The sequence below is a fragment of the Sciurus vulgaris genome, assembly GCF_902686455.1.
Source record: "Sciurus vulgaris genome assembly, chromosome: 2".
In the NCBI taxonomy this organism is placed as follows: Eukaryota; Metazoa; Chordata; class Mammalia; order Rodentia; family Sciuridae; genus Sciurus; species Sciurus vulgaris.
The window spans coordinates 98,289,620-98,308,507 of NC_136462.1; the positions used below are offsets into that span (position 1 = coordinate 98,289,620).

Genomic DNA, 18,888 nt, shown 5'->3' on the forward strand with positions numbered 1-18,888 from the left:
ACTATCAGGATTTGAAGAAACATACAATGCAAACTCCCTACATGCAGATGAAGGCACAGAGCCCAGGGAGGCCAAGGATTTGACCAGCCTACACAGCAGTAAGGATAGATCTGGAGCTATAACCTTCAACTCCTCATCCCAGTCCAGTGCATTTTCTGAAATATTCTATTCCATATAATCATCTCAACAACTGAACTGGCTTCTACTCATGTATAGTTGATATTTTAAGGTAATGGTTCATTGTTATCCTGGATTCATGTTAGAAACACCTGGAATGTTTGAAAAATTACCAACACACAGCCTTCATACCCTGTGATTCCAATTTAATTGTTCTGGTGTAAGACCACAGCATGGGTATTCTTAAGAGCTCTCCACACAATATTCATGGAGTGGAGAGCCACTACTTTAAGGAATGTAAGGATAAAAGTAATAATTTCCTTTCTTCCTTCCAGGAGCTCACTGGGAAACAGACAAATATGTAACTCCTATTCTAGATACTATATAAAGTCCAAAAAGAATGCAAATATGGTCCTGACTGCACTATTCTATGGCCAGACGACTAGTTTGGATAAATAACTACTGTTTTTCCACCACAGAAAAGCTAAACTTACTTTTCCAGGCCTATCTGAAATCACCTATCTTCCAAAGACCTTTTTAACTGGATTCCAAATATAGTCTGTTCACTTACCCTCTTTGAACTCCTATAATATGCACAGACCACAGACATTTAGCATCCAATATTCTATTTATATTGTTATGCTGAAATAACAGTGAATGAAAGCTTCTACTTACTCATTGCTTAGTTTGTTGCTAGCTACTCTGCTTTATGTTTTCCACATACTGCCACCACTATTCCCAGAAACTCTACAATTCTGATATTAATATACCCATTGCGCAGGTTAAGAAACTGAAATGCATAGATGTCAAATCTTTCCCCAAACCAGACAATGATCAAGACATACTAATCTAGGTCTGAATTATTTCCAATGAAGTATTTTGTGTCAAAATAATATTTCTTTTTAAGAACATGTATTCCTGATAAACTATTTTGCACACTATAAAATTCCTTCTGGAAAGTTATATATTAAAAAAGAGAAAAAACAGAATGTGTTCATTTCCTAATTTAATCCTTACTACAGCCTCTCTATCTGCTCTATTTGACAGTTACAGGAATGAAGACTGGAAAAATTAAAATCTTCAAGATCCCGTACCCTAAGCCATGAAGCCTGGTGTCCTGATTCTAAGTACATGGCCATTTCCATGGAGTACATAGCCATGTGTAGGCTCTGTTGCTCACTGACCCAGAGCCCCCTGAGGAGTCTAGACAGTGTTTGATGTTGCTTCTGAATTTCCTGCTGATCCCAGATATGCATCCTGCTGCTTTATTAACTGATTTTTCAAGGAGTAATAAGAATGTCCTAATGAGGCTTCCTGATCCGAAGTCTTTTAAAACAAAACCTTAGCAATTCTTTGGGAATTGGAAAGAACTGCTGAGGAGGCATGACTGTTGGTTCTTTTTAGTGCCTTTTCTAAGTTACTGGGGGGAGAGGGAGATCTTTCAGTCACTGTTTATAAAGGAATAATTCCCAATTATCAACATCAACTAACAAAAGCAAAAGAAATAGTGAATTAAGTGGCCTGCCCATAATCAGAGTGGATCAAAGAGACAACTTCCATCCACTTCTCCCTGGAAGTCTCCAATTTGAATTCCAATTATCCGCCTGACATATCATTGTCTTTTTATTTATTTTGTCATATCCTACCTCATTTTCCAAAGAATTCAAAGTACCTTGCAGCATGAGTACATAGAATAAGCAACAATAAAATATAAACAAGTCCATCAAGACTGGGGAATATATAAATATAAAAGTTGCATCCAAGGAAAAATACTTTATTAGTCAGAGAGGAAACACTGTATAAAGCCCAGAAGACTGTAGCACATTTAAAAGAGATCTCCCATGTGTATGGTTTAGTTGATGAGGTATTTTTAAAGGCTTAGTAACTCCTGTGGGGAGTTACTCCATGCCGGATATTGACCCAGAAGATGATTAAAGCAATGAAACTATAGAATTTATTCCCAGGATGTGGCCAGGACACAATATTCAAGCATCCTCAGTTAAATGGGCTATGTGTTTTCCAAGTCTAATGTTGCCAAAAAGACCACGTCAATGCTTTGTGCAGAACAGAATTTATACTTCAACGATAAGTGTGAATCATGACCATTCATTCCTTTAACAAGTACTGTGACAACAAGTTATCTGCCAGGAACTGTGCAATACACTGGAAATTCAAAGACAAATGAAGCAGATCCTTTCTTATAGGACTTCCCTCTCCAGAGAAACAGGCTTGTAAATGTATAATCAGCACAAATATAATGGTTGTGATTACAGAGGTATACATAAGGACTTGTAGAAGCAGAGATAGAGACAATCACTTCACTGAGGCTGGCTGATGTGTATTAATTTCTAATCAATATACATCCAACTACAAGGACAAAGTTTCTGGGCTAAAAGGGCCACTTTTAGTCAAGTGGGCCACTTTTAATCAGGCATCAGCACAAACAAAAGATGGCAGCCAGCAGAAGCAGGATGGAAAAATATGAAGATATTCTGTAGAAAATATTTACAATATCCAGGTTAGTGGGCTAATTTCTTGGCATAATATAGGCACATTGTCCTTGGAAATCCTCCAAATGATAAAGGGATCTCTTCGGGATCAAAATAAACTTTCTGGCAGACTGTGCATCCACCCGAACCTCCTATGAGCACAATGAAAACAAAAATACAGCATCTTGAGAGAGCCTAAATCTGGCAGGTTTGTCTACCAATGATCTGCACCAAAAACTGAAAGCCAGCACCAAAAGTGATCAAACATTTCAACCCTTCAGAGCTCTAGCACCTAACTAAAAAATTTGGAGTAATGCTTTCTAGCTGACCTGGATTTAGAATACTTTAGTGGCCATAACATAATATGCAGTGGACTCCCTTGTCTTCAGAGTATATATTCCAAAACCTCTAGTGAGTATTTGAAACCATGTATAGTACAAATACTTTATTAGTGTATTTTCCTTATACATATATATCTCCAATAAAGTTTAATTTATAAATTAAGCATATTCAGACATTAATAATAACAATAATAAAGTAGAACAATTATAAAATGTACTGTAATAAATATTATATAAATTTGATATCTCTTTCTCTCGACTGCCACAGGGCAGGTAGTAGACACAGCATGGATTTGCTGAACAAAGTAGTAATTCACATCCTAGGCAGGCTAGAACAGGACAGAATGAGTTTTCATCACACTACTCAATTGATACTGCTATTCATAAGTGTGCAACTTAAAACTCCTGAATTTATTTCTGGAATTTTCCATTAATATTTTTGGACCATGACTGACAGCCTAGAAAGTGAAACCACAAATAATGGGGGACTACTGTAATATGAATGCTGAAGAATTTCCAAAGTATCATAAAGAAAAGCAACCTGCATAGTAGAATTGACTGTGGTTGATTTCAGCATGTATTTCTTGAAAAACCCCAAACCATGGTTCCACAGACAATAGACACTTGCCTAACGTTATCTCAAGGCAGGTACTGATATTCTACTGTAAAAGCAAAATCAAACACAGTAACTTCTAAAGAAAACAATCTTTTCCAACTTATAGATTGGAAGTTTAAAAAATGAAACTAAAAGTAAAAATAAAGCTAAAAATCGCTTTAGAGTATTGAATGTTTCAGGGAATCAGATAAAAAGGAGAGCCTTAATAGAAATGTACATATTTGTGACCAATAACCAAGCCTCCAGGAACATAAAGACTGAATGCATGCTCTAGGTGTCTATGAGAGCTGGTATTGGGTTAAAGTACAGACTATAAGAGAGCCAGATTTCCAGGTTTGAATCTAAGTTTCTCCATTACCTGTCTCTCAGCAAGTTACTTAAACTCTAAGGGATTTTTTTTTTTTTTAATCTCACTAGCCAATGGGAGAAATAATGGAACCTCCCTCGCTGGGTTGTTAGGATTGAATGAGATAATGCACATGGAAATTAGCATGATATTCTGCATTTAGTAACCCTCACAACCAAAGAATATCCAATAATCTCCGTTTTCCAACTCGGCAAAGGTAAATGTCTTTGCTAAACAGCCATACAGGTGCCTTCTAAGTGCAAACATTGCCTTCGCTTTTCCTTCTCTTCCTTTTCCCAGGAGTGTATTATAGATTTTTCTTTTGTTCCGTTCTTACAACTCAGTCTGTCCCATGGCTCTTTCCCAACTGTTCCCCCTTTTTAACTCCCCATGATCCTCAAGTCCCTCTTTTTACCATGGGAACATTTTTTGTTTGTTTGTTTCATTGCTGGCTTTTGTTCATCAACTCTTTTATGCCAAGGACACTTGGGACTATTCCACATTAAGCAGAGATATTAGTGAAGCTGCTGGGACTATTTAGAAAACAGTTTTCAAGTCTTGGGAAATTTTTCTCCTACTACCAACCTTTATCTCAGTTTCTATTTCCCCATACTCTGTTAGCTTCAAGGTACTCCCTCCTTGATCTGTACAAGATTTCCAAGGTAAATTAAAGCATCTTTGAGGTCAGAACTATTCCACCTCACAGACTGCTAGACTACAGACTACTTTAGAGAATCCAAGCAGTCAATAAACGTGCTATTTAATTCAGAGAAGAGGTGATGACCGAGGATAGAAGAGCTATCAGGTGGTAGAGATTTATTTGGTCTCTTCTCCAATGGCAGAAGCAGGGCGATGGATAGTGATGATATGAAAACATCTCAGGTCAAGGGAAGGAGGAGCTCCTCCTCATCGATGGGGCTGTCTAATCAGGGGCTCATTGTTTGATCTTAGGCACACACAGCATTATTGGGAACATTTAAGTAGAGGTTGACTGCTATCTATAGGTTTATTCTGAAGGTGATTCCTGCATCAAGTAGAAAGTATATGGTCTCCTGTCAGTATGCAGGAGCACTACCTGTAACAATTTCAAAGGGATTTTAAGAGCTCACTGAGGTTGGCTTAGGAGAGAAATGTGGATGGGGAAGGGAGAGTTAGGTGATGAGAAGACTACAGACTGGAATGAAGGGGAATATTCAAGATAGACCAGCCACATTACAACCCTGCCTCAATCATCATGGATACTCAGAGCTACCCAAGGAGAGGATTGGAGAAGGTACTTTGTTCATCCCCTTCCTCCTTTTGTGGTGAGACCTTGCCAGAAGGAAGTCCAATGAATGCCTCTGGGTGATGTATGATGATACTATTTTAGATAAAGTCCCAGGCCACTTACCAGCGGGTGAGGTAGAATGCCCACGTACATGGTAAGTGGAAGTTGTTAAGAATGGATAGCCAGTCTAGAATATTGTTTAAGGACTTAGGTCTGACATCCTTAACTTCAGCCTAAAGGATGGATAGATTGAGGAACCCACAGTGTTGATAAGAGGAAGAGTTGGAGGCAAGTTTGTGTGGAGATGGAAGGTGGAGTGCACAGGAGCCCTACAGGAAGTTTGGACTAGACACACATCCCTCAGCATCATCCTGACTCAGAATGAACTGATGATTAGGACTCTTGCACAAAATATCAAACCAAACGATTATCCAGTGGGTATGGGTTTGTTCTACAGAATTGAGATTTAAGAAGTGTTGCATTCTTTTTCTTTCATATCAGATTAGACTGACTCTGCATTCATAGTCTCTCTTGAGAATCTCATAAGATTCCCATAAGAATCTCATGTCTTGCCTGGTTCCAGTTAACAGAAGAGGATCTGGTCCTTAGTCCCTCATAGGTGCTATTATGTTGAGGGCCTCAATATTGTCACTACTGATATCTGGCTTTCTATGTCTGTATGGACATCTCTCAACTCTCTGTTGGCCAGAGGTTAAGCTACTAGGGACACAAGTCCTGATTCTGAAGGTCTTGGCAATTGCTAATCATACTCCAAGCATCCAGATGCTCCACCCCCTCTTGGGATACTGGGGACAAGTGGGATAATAAAATATACTGTCCTTTCAGCCCTCAGGTTTGAGAAATTCAGAATTTTCCAGCATTGAGTCACTGGGACTTTTCTTCAATACCCAGAGTCCCTCCTTATCTCCAACAATCCAATTCTATCTAGCTTCTTGGAGTCAAAATTTTCAAAACGAAGTTAAATCTCCTTCAGGGCAGTGAAATACAGACCTCTGGGGTACAGACCTGCGGTTGCTTTTCTGGTAACAACAGCTTGGATTCATTTAGCTTTCCCTACAAGCCAGGCATATGACAAGTGTTTTGCAACAAACATCTCAGCTGATCCTCACAGGAGCCATCCCTGGTACGTAAGATGACTATTCCTGTCAGACATGTAAGAAACGTCACGCTTAAAGTGATGGTTAAGAGACCTGTCCTAAGGGGGACTAGCGGAACCCATGCTATTGACTCCAGAGCCCAGACCCTTACGACACTGTTCTACCTTCCTCTGTAAAATTAAAAACTGACTCGATCAATAAATAACTTTCTCATTCTTTTTGTGAAGAGCTGTGGCCACAAAAAAATAAGATACAAAAGTAAATTAATCAGGTTAATTTGCCAGAATGATACCACCTAAATCCCAGGAACAATGTAGGCTGAGCTCTGAAAAGAAAGCTATGTTCTTTCTAGTGCTGGGAAAACCCCAAGAGATCCTGGGGATCTGGGCTGCCTGGAATACAGCATCCTCATTTTTCTCCAATCATGAATGCTCTGTTGTGAGGCCCTCTGACACACTTCCCTGAGAGAGCACTGTCTTTCTCTTACCTCTCTGAGCTCTGGCTTTCCCTTGGCCTATAAAAAGAGTTCATTGTGTTTATTTTCTTTTGTTTCCTAAAATAAATGATTTCCTACTCTCCTAAGAAGTACGGAAACTATTGTTCCCTTTGAATGTCTTTAAAAAGTAGTTGCCATACACTGCCTCTATGATTTCACCAGTCATTTTTCCACCTCCCATGATCCAGAAGAGTATTTATTTTGTACTACTTCTTATTTATTTCGTACCACTGCCTCTCCACACTCGGTGCTCACTCCAGGGGCATTTCCATGGAGATGCCCAGTAGATGTAAGCCATGTGTAAACCTTAACATGAGGACATTGATGAAGAAAAGGCACCACAAAGCAAAGTCAATCAAAAAGATATTTCCAGTGATCTTTTCTACCACCCAAAATGTAACTAAGGTCCCAAACTTCTGCACATAATTATTTATAAATACTTTGTAAAAAAAATATTTGAATCAAATATTATCGGCAAATTGTTGGGACAAAAATTTTAAAATATCTCAAGATATTTTTTCACTACTATTGTGTAGTTAGAAATCATTTCTGTTCATAACACAACATCTTGGAGCTTTAGAAAACATAAATTATTAGCTGGTATAGAAAAGCTGCCACTTGCCGCCGACCAGCGAGACAAACACGTACACTTCAGAAGTTCATGAAGCAGCTTCTGCTTTATTCAGACAACACCCTCAATATATAAGTAGTCTCATGCATAAGCAATTGTAACCAGATATGCCCATCCAATCCTATTAAAGGTCAAGCGATCACGAGCTCAAGCATACATGTAAGATATATCTGTCCACAAGCTAGGCGGCTGAACTAATTATCATACAGCCAATGGTAAGCTTCCTGTTTTTCTCAAGGCGCATTCAGCACGCCATTTGGCTCTCTGACAGTCGCCATCTTAGATACATGTGGCGTAACCCTGGGCCCCGGGTCTCGCCCGCCACAAAAGCAAAACCAAGAAAATATTTTGATCTGCCTTACAGGATCTTATGGGGTATTTGGCTTAAAACTCTTATTGTTTTTAACCTAGTTCAGACCAAGTGGACACCTTAGAAAGAAAAATAGGTATTGTTTCATAGATGACTTAGACTGTGTTCTGAAAGGGCTGAGTGCCAGTTGTCATTAGCAGTGAGGTGGGACCAGTCATTAGAGGCCCATATCTACTATCAGTGGTCAGTGTGCCTGTTATACTGATTGTTAAACAGCCTCCAATATCTCCTAATCATGATCACAGATTACTCTTTTCCAGCGTCATTTAATGGAAGTGACGTCATTCCAAGAAAGTCAACAATGAGAATTTTGTTCAAAATCTTTCCTAAGGATACTCTGAAGTCAGTATATTTTTTTTTGTCATATAGCTATGCAGTACTGCACACTGAGAGACAGTCAGAAAGGGGTCCAGAAGTAAAACCATCAACTGGCAACCATCACTGCTCATTTTTCTAGGAGAAAGCAGAGTATGGAACATTTGTGACAAGAGATGAAAACTTAAAGTTCTCCCTGATCATTACTTTACTTCCAAATTAAGTTAACCATCATCTTTCCTCAACTCCTGGTCCAATAAGATTTTTCTCCATAAGTCCAGGGCTGCAATTTATTTAAAAATTTAAACTTGCTCTTTATAAGCCTTACAGGAAACTGAATTGAGATAGCCAGAGATTTCTGGCCAACTGATCATTATTATTTCTTGAACTCTAAACGTTTATGTATGTGCTCCAAGCTGATTTGCATTCTACACTAGTTACAGGAATAGATCTGCCAGGAAGTTGTGAAATTCAAGGACAGATAGACCCCTTTCTTGGTTAAGTCACAGCTCCAGACCTACAGATTAGCCCAGCAAGGCCCTCCAAATCTTTTGCAATGAGCATTTTGAAATACATGGGTCATTTACTTCTGGCTTCCAGGCAGTTCAGTGAAAGGCTTAGGCTACAAAATTGCAAAAGTTTATGATTTCTCACAGAGGAATGAAATGTGACGCAGTAGAGCATTTAGTACCAGATGTTAATGTAAAAATTGGAAAATTGTGGCCCCACGTGGTTATTGGACCCATGACCTTCAAAATCTCATCACAAAGTTTGTAAATCATCATTTCTAGAATCTTCCACTATTAAACTTTGTGCTATTTTTAATATAAAATAATAATCTTGAATAGATAATTTGATCATATCAATCTTGAGACATTTACATGCTAACAGAATAATGCAATTTCTTATAAAAATCATTAAGTATAGACTTTCTGATTTATTGGGTTTTCTAGTGATTTTTTAAAAATACTTTGAGACATGTTTGATTCCCTTGTCTGCATGTTGCACCTATGGAACTTCATAAGCTGTTAAAGGAAAATTAAAAAAGAGAAGAAATCTTGCTTATTTGCATGTAGAGGGAACGAGAACCCTGGAAATACACCTTTCAAAACATTTTTGCATTTGTTTGCACTCCTTCCTTGAACCTGCATGCTTGAGAAATGAAATGAGTGATTTTGAAGGTGGATGAACTGTTTAGAAACCCCATGTCTATGAGGAGAGCTTGGTGTGGGGTGAGAAGTTGATAAGAGGTTCTAGATTTCGTGTTAGAACTGAGTGAGGTGTGGCTTTTCCACTTTCTGTGGGATATTGGGCAAATCTCTTAACCTCTCTATGCCTCCATTTCCTCTTCCTAAATATGGGTTTAACATGTCTTGATCATCCCATACAATTATAAGACTCAAAGAAAATAGTTTGTGTAAGAGTCAGACATGAGCAGCAAAGTGCTCTACAAGTATGAAAAACATCATTCAGGCTCTGTAACTCAATTTAAATCCTGAAGGAGCTGAGACCTAAAAAATCTCTTTCAAGCCCAAGGACAAGATAGGGAGAACTTTAAAATATCCCTCTTCTTACTGGGCATGAATATCTTAACTCTGTATCTATACTTTTGATATTTAAAGTGGTGAAGAAGAAAGGAAAGTGGGGAGGTGTCTTAATCAATCATTAGCAAGAAACAATATGTTCAACTGACCCAAAATTTCACCACAAGGTTTAGCACCTCTTTGGTGAGCAAAGAACGCTCCAGATAGCAGCATACCAGGGGCTGTTCTAGAGAAATGCAAAGCAATGTAAGCAACAGGTCCTGCCATCAAGAGAGCCTCCAGTTTCATGTCTCTTCTTTCTCTCCATGGTCAAACACAATTGTATATTCACGGTGAGCAACACAGGCAAGAATAGGTCACAGAATGGGAAGACGCTATAAGGTGTTTGAGACCTACTACTGGTTCAGTTGTCCCATGGATGAATGAAGCAATGTTAGGTGGCATGTCCCAGTCACACAAATCAGCAACATCACTGTGATGAGAAGCCAGAGTTCCTAGGCCCTTGCTAGGAAGACTTTCTTGATATTATACAGAATGCACAGGAAGTTTTGTTATTCAAGTCTCAAATACAGTGTAATTTTTTTCCTTTTCCTTTGAGGGATTAAATTTATTTTTCAAAGAGTCACATCACCTTAAGAAACATACAACTAGCAACTTTTCTCCTTTCTTTCTACCTTCTCTCCATTTCTCCCTCTCCCTCTCTCTCTCATTTTCTCTAACTTTCTTCATCTTTTCTCTTTCCATCCTTCATAGATATATATATCTGGAGGCAGATGAGAGCAACAGAGATAGTAGACCTAAGTCCAGGAAATACAATTTGCATTTGCCTATGGTAGGTTAAAGCTTGGGATGAGACTTTTTAAAACACAAGATTATCAACTTAATTCCTGAAACTAGAAAAAATAAGGTTTTTTTTCTTTCCAAATAATCTGATACCAGTTATGTAAAATTAAAAATTTATTATTCCCCATCGTCCCACCATCACCACCCCACTGCTTGAACTTTTCATCTTCAGGTTCAAAATCATCCCTGGCACTTGCAGCTGAACAATCTCACAATGGGTGTGTGAGCTTATTTGGACCTCGTGGGACCAAAGTAAACTGATAATGTGTTTCCCTCACAATAATCCACACTGTTTATAAACAGCTTTATTTAATTTGAACTGAATTTGCAAAATTGGACCTTCCAATCCCTTACACACAGTTCCAACTGGTTCGTTTTATTCTACACAAACACATAGAGGAAAAAAGGAACACCTATAAGCATTTAGTATGGTTGAAGCACTTTATTCAGCTCTTTTATTCATATTATCTCATTTGGTCCTATTCAGGAAAAATTATCCCAGACTTGGAAATTAAGACAAAAATAAAAAATAAAAAGGATTCTGACCTTTTAAATATCATACTGGCCCATTACTCATCAAGCCCACTCAGATCACCACACTCTCTTGGGAAATACAATTTTGTTTGACCAATAATTCAATAGGGACCAGATTAAGAAACCTGTAAAGTTAGAGGTTGATTTGTAGACAACTAATAAGGAATGATAATTTACTTTTTGCTTTCTGGTTGAGAACTAAACCTCCAAGATTATATAGTTTTATGTCCCTGTAGGACACTAACCAGGTTTGTATCTTACTTAGAAATCTCATTTCATAAAAACCTTCTCCTGAATTACTGATTACTGAAATTCTCATTCTTCAATTCTCTTCAAATTGCTCTGTTATTCTGGCAATGAGTGAGCTGAAACCAAACTCATATATTCATATAAAAATTATTAATGGTTTGAGATTTGTGATTTGACAATCATCAACCACATGAGGTAGGTAGTATATTATCATTACAGAGGAAGAAACTTAGTCTAAGGAAAGGCATGCTACTTGCCTAGGTATAGAGGTAAGAAGTGATGAAGCTGGAATTTGAACAGAAATCTGCCTGAAGTCTTTTACAGGAAACACAATAGTGGCTCATATGTGGATTAAAAATTAGGCTGGAACGTCTACAAAAATATCAACCTTATCTATATACATAGGTTTATATATTGAGATTATAAATGTGACAACTAGAGAGCAAAAGCAACTAACTCTAAATGACCTAAACCTGAGTATTTAAATTGTAATTGAAAAGACTATAAATTTCTTTGATTTCAACTCTCAAATTTTTTAAATTGGAAATGTTGAAAGTATTTGCCCATATTCTATATGGAATACTATCACTAAGGGTAAACTTCCAATGCTTGCTGATTCCATTTTTCTGGATGGTGATCAGAAAATTACTTCTGAGGTTGTGATAAAACCCACTGAAACATATTTAGAATACTTACTAGAGAACCACTCTTTGACTTTTCATTAGCATGTCCCTACATAATATAGTTTAAGAGTTTTTTAAAATAAATTTGACCAAATTACCAGCCAGGACTGCTGCAAAGATATTCAGTCTATTTTGTTCCTAGACTGGTAAAGCACTAACAGTCTTTACTATTCTTCAGCATGTAGGTGAATTATTGTCCTACCTAAACAGGCAGATAGTATCAAGACTAGAGAGTGACACATACTCTCTTTCTGAAAGCACCATAGTATACATTTAAATATTGGAAGAATATCTGGGAAAAGGCTGCTTTTTACATATGTGACTTGTCTGTCAATGACTGCCTTTCAGCTCTGATATACATTTAAAATGCATCCCTTTATTCACCTGATGTCAAATGCAAATTTATGCACTTTTCTCTATAAGTTCAGATCAACTGGCCTCTAGATTGATAAAAATCTTTGGCCGTATTGTAAGGCTTTGGTCCACCAAATCACAAACTGGATAGTGACCATCGGGCCTGGTTTCCTGCAGACCCACACCCCTATTTGACAGGCACTGGCAGCTGTCTGCCACAAATTCAAGTGAAGTGAAGCAATTTGCCCATTCCTAGCCCCTGAGCAGCTGAATTTCAGCTCCGGCTGATGTGAAAAGATAACTATGTGGTTCAAATTCATCTTGATTCACAGTTTCACTGCTTTATCCTGACTGAAGCTGTTCACTGTGTCTGTGGTTTTCTTGCATAAATTTTCAATCCAGTTAGTACTATTATAAAGTGTCTTTTCCAACCCTGAGGTTGGGGGTGAATTTTTAACTCGCATATTTTTTCCAGATGTGATAAGCTCTCCATAGCCTTCTTGGTGAGCAAAACCATATCCAGATCTTCTTGAGCTTGACCTGCGGGTCTGAGGCCTTCGACTGCTTGTAGGCTTTGCCTTTTTTTGAGCCTTCTGCCACTGGCGGATCTGGAAAGGAACAGACCCAGAGTGAGAAGAATCCAAGTGACAGATTCCAGGCACTGAGTCATTTTATAAAGTGGAATGTCTTTTCAGTAACAATAACATTGGCAATAACAAAATACTCACCTTCATTACTAAAGGAAGTTTTAGACATAAAAACCAAGAAATTTTCCATTCCAAAGATCACACTGGGCACTGATAAATTTTTATTCCTTTCAGGAAACTATCATGTAAGTAAGAAATACTTTGAAAAAATTTATTATTGTGTCCATCTCATACATCTTAATTGTGTAGGAGCAACTTTTTTAAAAAACAGTTTTTTTACAGTGCTGGGGATAGAACCCAGGATACATGGTAGGAACATACTCCTTTTTTTTTTTTTTTTTTTTTTTTGGTACTAGGGATTGAACTCAGGTCACTCAACCACTGAGCAGCATCCCCAGCCCTATTTTGTATTTTATTTAGAATCAGAGTCTCACCAAGTTGATTAGCACCTTGCCATTGCCATTGCTGAGGCTGGCTTGAACTCACAATCCTCCAGCCTCAGCCTCCTGAGTCACTGGGATTACAGGTGTGTAACACCATGCCCAGCAGGAAAATACTTTTATACAGAAAGATTTTCTAACATGCACCACCCAGACACAATCAGTTTAACAACTTATAGTCCTGTTTCCCCAAAATAGCCTGAACCAGGAGAAAATTCAGAAAATAAGAGTCAAAAATTGTCAACTCCTGTGGTAAGTCAATGCATTACTAGACTTTTAGGATTTGATTTTAGTTTGGTTGGGTTTTTGTTTGTTTTTATTGTTTGTTTCCACATCACTTGGGTGGGTTTCCAGCATTTCTTTAATTTTCCTGTAAAGGTAAGGAGAAAGAGACCACAGGTTTGTGTAAATGACCTTATTCTCTGATTTGGCACATCGCTAAGATTCTGACTTTTGTGTCTGAAGAAAGTCATGAAGCAGAAAACCACAATCGGTTTTAACATAGAAAAAATGTGCACCATCTTTCTTCCTTCAGTTTATCTGTCATTTTCTGTTTGTATTAGCTCAGAGCCAGAGAGAAAGGACAGACATGACAAGGGACTCTGGATGTTCGAAAGGATTCTTCTCGTACACTGGCACCAGAATGTGAGAGACATCATAAGAAGTGTTCCACCTCAGTTCCCCTCATAGCATCCTTGGCCTGGCCCACTCCCCTCATTGAACATTTTCCCTTTCTCTTGATATAGCTACAAATATATCTACCTCCCTGCTTTCCTTCTCCTTCTTACTTTGTATCTGAGTCTTGATCTAATCTGCTATTGTCTTCTTTACACTCCTTTTTCCATGAAACACTGAAATATGTTCTAATTCCTTCATTTAGGTATTTCTGTAATCATCCTTCTTTCCTTCTAACTTCAAATTTCCTATCCCATCCATCACCCTGCTATTGCCCCTTTTAATCTGTTCCAAAGGTAACCTCTCCCCATGTTTCTGAATATACTACTCTATTTCTAAAACATTCAGAGCCCCTTTAACTCATCTCTTGCTGTCTCCTTTTTACCACACCCTTTACTTGTTCTCAAGTTAAAACTTTCCCTATAGCTTGCCATTCTCTTAGAATAATTGTCCAAAATGACTTGGGAGCAGTTCCTTTTTAAAAAGTCAACTTTTAAAATACCCAACTTAACTTTTACTTTCCCATCCTCCACCCACATTTAGCCTACATGCTTCTTTTGATTGGCATTCAAGACTAGTACATTCAAGACATGGGCGGTCCCATCTGTAATGTACCACTGGGGTTGGCCTAGGGGAATTTCTTTAGCCTTTCCCTGGGCTTCCAATCAGAGAACACCATTCTGAGATCCAAGAACAAGCCTCCAAGTATTAGCAGCACTACAACATACCTGATCACTCAGAGATGGATATAAATGCATCTTCAAAAATCTGAATGCCACCACTGGTATGACTGAAGCCACTGTTGTTAAGAGAATAACGAGCCAGATGCACTTCTGGTTCAAGGAATGCCATGCATTTCCTGTCATTAAAGAAAAATATAAGTTCTGCTTATAAACAGGACTGAAGTAGTAATAGACTTTTCGTCAGTAAGGTCTTCTATAAAATGATGAGGCCCGGTCTACATAGGAAAACCAGTGAGTGTCTTCTCGATTTATCACATGTTTAGTGGTGGTGTGGAGAAGGCAAACGTGGGAACTATCTAGTGGCCTGATCACTTGGAGTTACCAGCATGAGCCAAATATTTTCTGATTCAGGCTCAGTCTAGCTTCCCTCCTTAAGCACAATTCCCATTTCAGCCTCCTTGGCTACTAAGAAGCAACTGTTTTTAAAAAGGCATATTTACCTCTGGATTCTTGAATAAAAATTACCATATCAAAACCTCACAAAAAGTGTTCCAAATACAGGCACAATCTCAAGTAATGGTCATGTTGACTGGCTATATCATAAAAGTTGAGCTTCATCTGCTGCAGGGCCAACCTTTTAAATTCTAGGTAAAGGCCTCAGAAAACCTGCCTCAAAGGTCCTTGCTATATCTTTGATGTTCTCTTGGTTATAAGATACTTAAATTTCCTAGGAGATCAGGGAAGTTCCTGGGTTTGTGAAAGGAACATCCCCTTCCCTGGGAGACTGTTGATGCAGTCATCCAACATGTCAGGGCAATAGGGCAGTGAAATTTGTTTCCAAACCATGGACAGTTTCCTTCCTCTATTCTCGCACCTCACAAGCTTTGATGTTTGCCTGAACAAGGCAATAAGGGTAAGACAGACAAGTTCCATGAGAAGATACTGCCCCAGCTTATATTACCAAAACAAACTTTCGCCCTATTCTTTTCTAGGGATCTATCATGATAACTACAGTTTTCCAGGTTCCCTATTGCAGTGCTAAAGTGTCAACACCATTCGATGAGCTTAGGGTATGAGGGCTTGGCTGCTAATGAGTATGTCTGCTTTTTCTGGCTTTGGAAAGTAGAAGCTGCCTACCAAAGAGCAGCTGATTCCAGTTGCCTTCAGCCACAGGCAGAAACAAACTTGACTCAATAAATTAAATGTCTTTTGAGCAACTTGAAGCTCAATACCCCCAGGCAAGGCTGGAAAAAACAAGCTTCTCTTTAAAACCACACTCCTGCTTGCTGCTGGTTACTAAGGGAAAATTTTTTTCTTAAACCCCAGTGTTGATCTAAGTTTTGTAAAGTCTCATTGGAGCTCAGTAATTAATTCCTGGAATGGCATGTGCTTAGCTGTAAAGAGTGGTCCCCACACAAACTGCTTTCTCCAGTTGAGGCCTTCCAGTTCCATTATGCACGTTAGAAGGCTCTCTGAGGACTGGAAGTCTGCTAGTCAATGCACTGGACTTCCAGATTTGGCAACCAAATAATAAAGAAACAAACAAACAAACTTAAAAATGATTTTAGAGTCTTTCTTTCCTAATCAGCTTATTCTAGTTCATAACCGACATGTCTTTATTTGGTTGGAATCTTTTGGTATACAAAGTATTGACATCATATATTGAGTAAAAGTGGTACAGTTTAAAGACTCCTGTGTATACATAGGAAAGGACAAAAGTTGAAGAACAATCTTCTTAAGGGTATGTGTGCATTTATATGGAACTTGAATTTCAGGTACCTTTGCATCAGTGGCAATATCTAATCTTACAGGTGGTTCTGTATGCTTTCTACGTGACTCAATCTTCTAAGAATAGTTGTCTAGACTGTTACTCAAGTAGTGCATGCAAATCTCAGTCTGGCCTGATTGAGCTCAAGAAAGCTATCCCTGCACATCATTTCTCTCTAGTTTGTTAGATAAACCCAGAAAATCACTGTTCCCTACACACACTAGAGAATTCAAAACTTCTGAGTAAGTATAGTAATAGCTTTCTTGTGTGCAGCTCAGTGGCCCTGCTGGGAATCATTCTGAAATGTGGACTGCATTGGAAGTATACTTCATGCATGTACCAGGCATATATACTCTTTATGGAATCTCGAAGAATAGAATCTCGAAGTTTTAAGGAATTTTAGGGAAACATTACTACCCATCTTATGTTCAAATCCTTCTGCTATGTTCTCAACCAATAATCAGGCCACATTTACTTCAATAATAGTAATCATCATTGTCACAATCAACAGTTATTGGAAAATTACTATATTTGCTAAGTAGTTTATATATATTATCTTCATAAATTTTCTACAAAATGGGAGATACTAATAATCCCAGTCTGTAAATGAAGATATTAAATCATGTAAAGGAGAAGAAACTTGCCCAGGGGCACATAGTTTGTTAAGTGGTAAAGGTAGCACTTGAACCCTGGATGTCTGCAGAGCCTACTCTTCAGGTTATTGATAGACTAATGTCCAGCAATCTGAAGGAAGCTCTAACTTATGTATCATTTCTTTCCTAAGTGAAAATAATTCCTAACTTTGGCAGATATGTTGATGATCATGTGGAATAAAAGAGAGAGTCTAGTTTTTCTTTATCTTCTCTCTACAATATACAAACTTCTTACAGGTCTTCAGGTAGTCCCAAGGTATGTACTATGTCTCCTGTTTCTAAGGGGACAGCCTGCTACATCTGGGCCATTAAGAACCTACAAGGTTCTATTGTAATGATTTTTATGCATCTGGCAAAGACAACAGAAAGTAATCTTTGGAACCTCCTTCAAGTCTAGAATATCCAGATGCCCAACTCAGTCAGTTCCTGGAGAAGGGATCACTGGTCATTTTCAGACCCAGCCAACACACACACGCAAAATAAGATACAAAGGCAAATAAATGGCAGCATGACACTAGCCTCCACTAGACAGTAGGATTCACTTACCAACAAATGGAAACTGGTTTGGGAAGACTTCAAAGATGCCATTACTGTGCATTGTAAACAAAATAGAGAAGTAAGTAGCAATGCTGCCCCAGATGAAGACGTGATTAATGACAGTCCAGTAACTGGTATCCAAGGCTATCTGTAAATAAAATCAAATGCAAAATGGAGGTCTTTAAAGTTTAAAAGAGCTTTGGAGACCTGCTCTGTGACAAGAAGGTTGCATCTACCTAGGTTTCAGGCCAACCACATTTACCTCCACATCTGTACACACACAGGAAACTGACTTAATTTGATATTTCTATTGGACAATGAATTTGAGAACTTATATATGCAGGCATTGAAGCTGCCCAGGTTGAGACAAAATGTTAAGCTTTTGGTAAGTGAGAAACAAGAAAATGGAATGGTTTTATAATTGTTCCAAATTCTCTCAAAATTCTTCTACTGGAAAAAAATCTGTGGGAAACAAATGCAACATTTTATAATCAATACATAAATTTTCACATGACAATTTTGACACATGAGTAATCTTTACATAAATATTTTACATAAAACTTTACTTCATTTTGATGATCCTTAAAGTACTCAATCATAACAAACAAGAATCATGAATCCTCTTTTTGCATAAAATTCAGAAACTGAAACTCAAGGTGACCTGGGAGCATGTCACAAACCCTCTGCCTTCCAATAACATGTTGTGGCAGCTCAAATAAAGGAAGAGTAGAGTGTTATTGGAGAATAAAGCAATCCCTTCAATACTTGAATTCTTTAAGTAAAAAAAAAAAGCAGGTTTTGGTGTCTTCTTTTTTTTTTTTTTTTTTAATTTCAGAGGTCCCAATTTCTCCAAGTCCACATGAAGGTTACATTTCTAGTAGAGTACAGTACAAAACCATAGATTTTTTTTCTCTGCATAAGGAGACCCTACCTGCTGAGTAAATAGATACTAATAGAGATTACTCAACATAGGGAGACATATATCTTCTTCTCACTTGTAGTTTACTATACTTTAAAATGTTGCCCCATTAAAAGGATGCTGCAGCCTGGGATATGAACTGCAAGGGTTATAAAAGGGGACAGCCTTTTTTTTCTCAAGAGACCTAAAAATAGAGTCCCACCATTATACCCCAGCCAAGAGCTGCTGGTTTTCTAGTTCATTGAGCTAAACA

At 38.1% G+C, this 18,888-nt stretch overlaps 1 protein-coding gene across 16 annotated transcripts in view; it reads right to left on the reverse strand.

The window, feature by feature from the left end:
- Positions 1–9,671: 9,671 nt before the first annotated feature.
- Positions 9,672–18,888, reverse strand: part of ATP8B4 (ATPase phospholipid transporting 8B4 (putative)) — a 236,553-nt gene continuing 227,336 nt past the window's right edge. For 6 of the 16 annotated variants that reach the window (XM_079129885.1, XM_079129898.1, XM_079129886.1 and 3 more), the window contains 3 exons: positions 17,726–17,864; positions 14,804–14,934; positions 9,672–12,921 (listed from right to left, as the gene is read on the reverse strand). In XM_079129885.1, coding sequence (XP_078986011.1) covers positions 12,640–12,921; positions 14,804–14,934; positions 17,726–17,864 — 552 coding nt within the window. In that variant the 3' untranslated portion in view covers positions 9,672–12,639. The remainder of the gene's footprint in view (positions 12,922–14,803; positions 14,935–17,725; positions 17,865–18,888) is intronic. The other 10 variants (XM_079129893.1, XM_079129892.1, XM_079129894.1 and 7 more) reach the window with 4 other exon arrangements.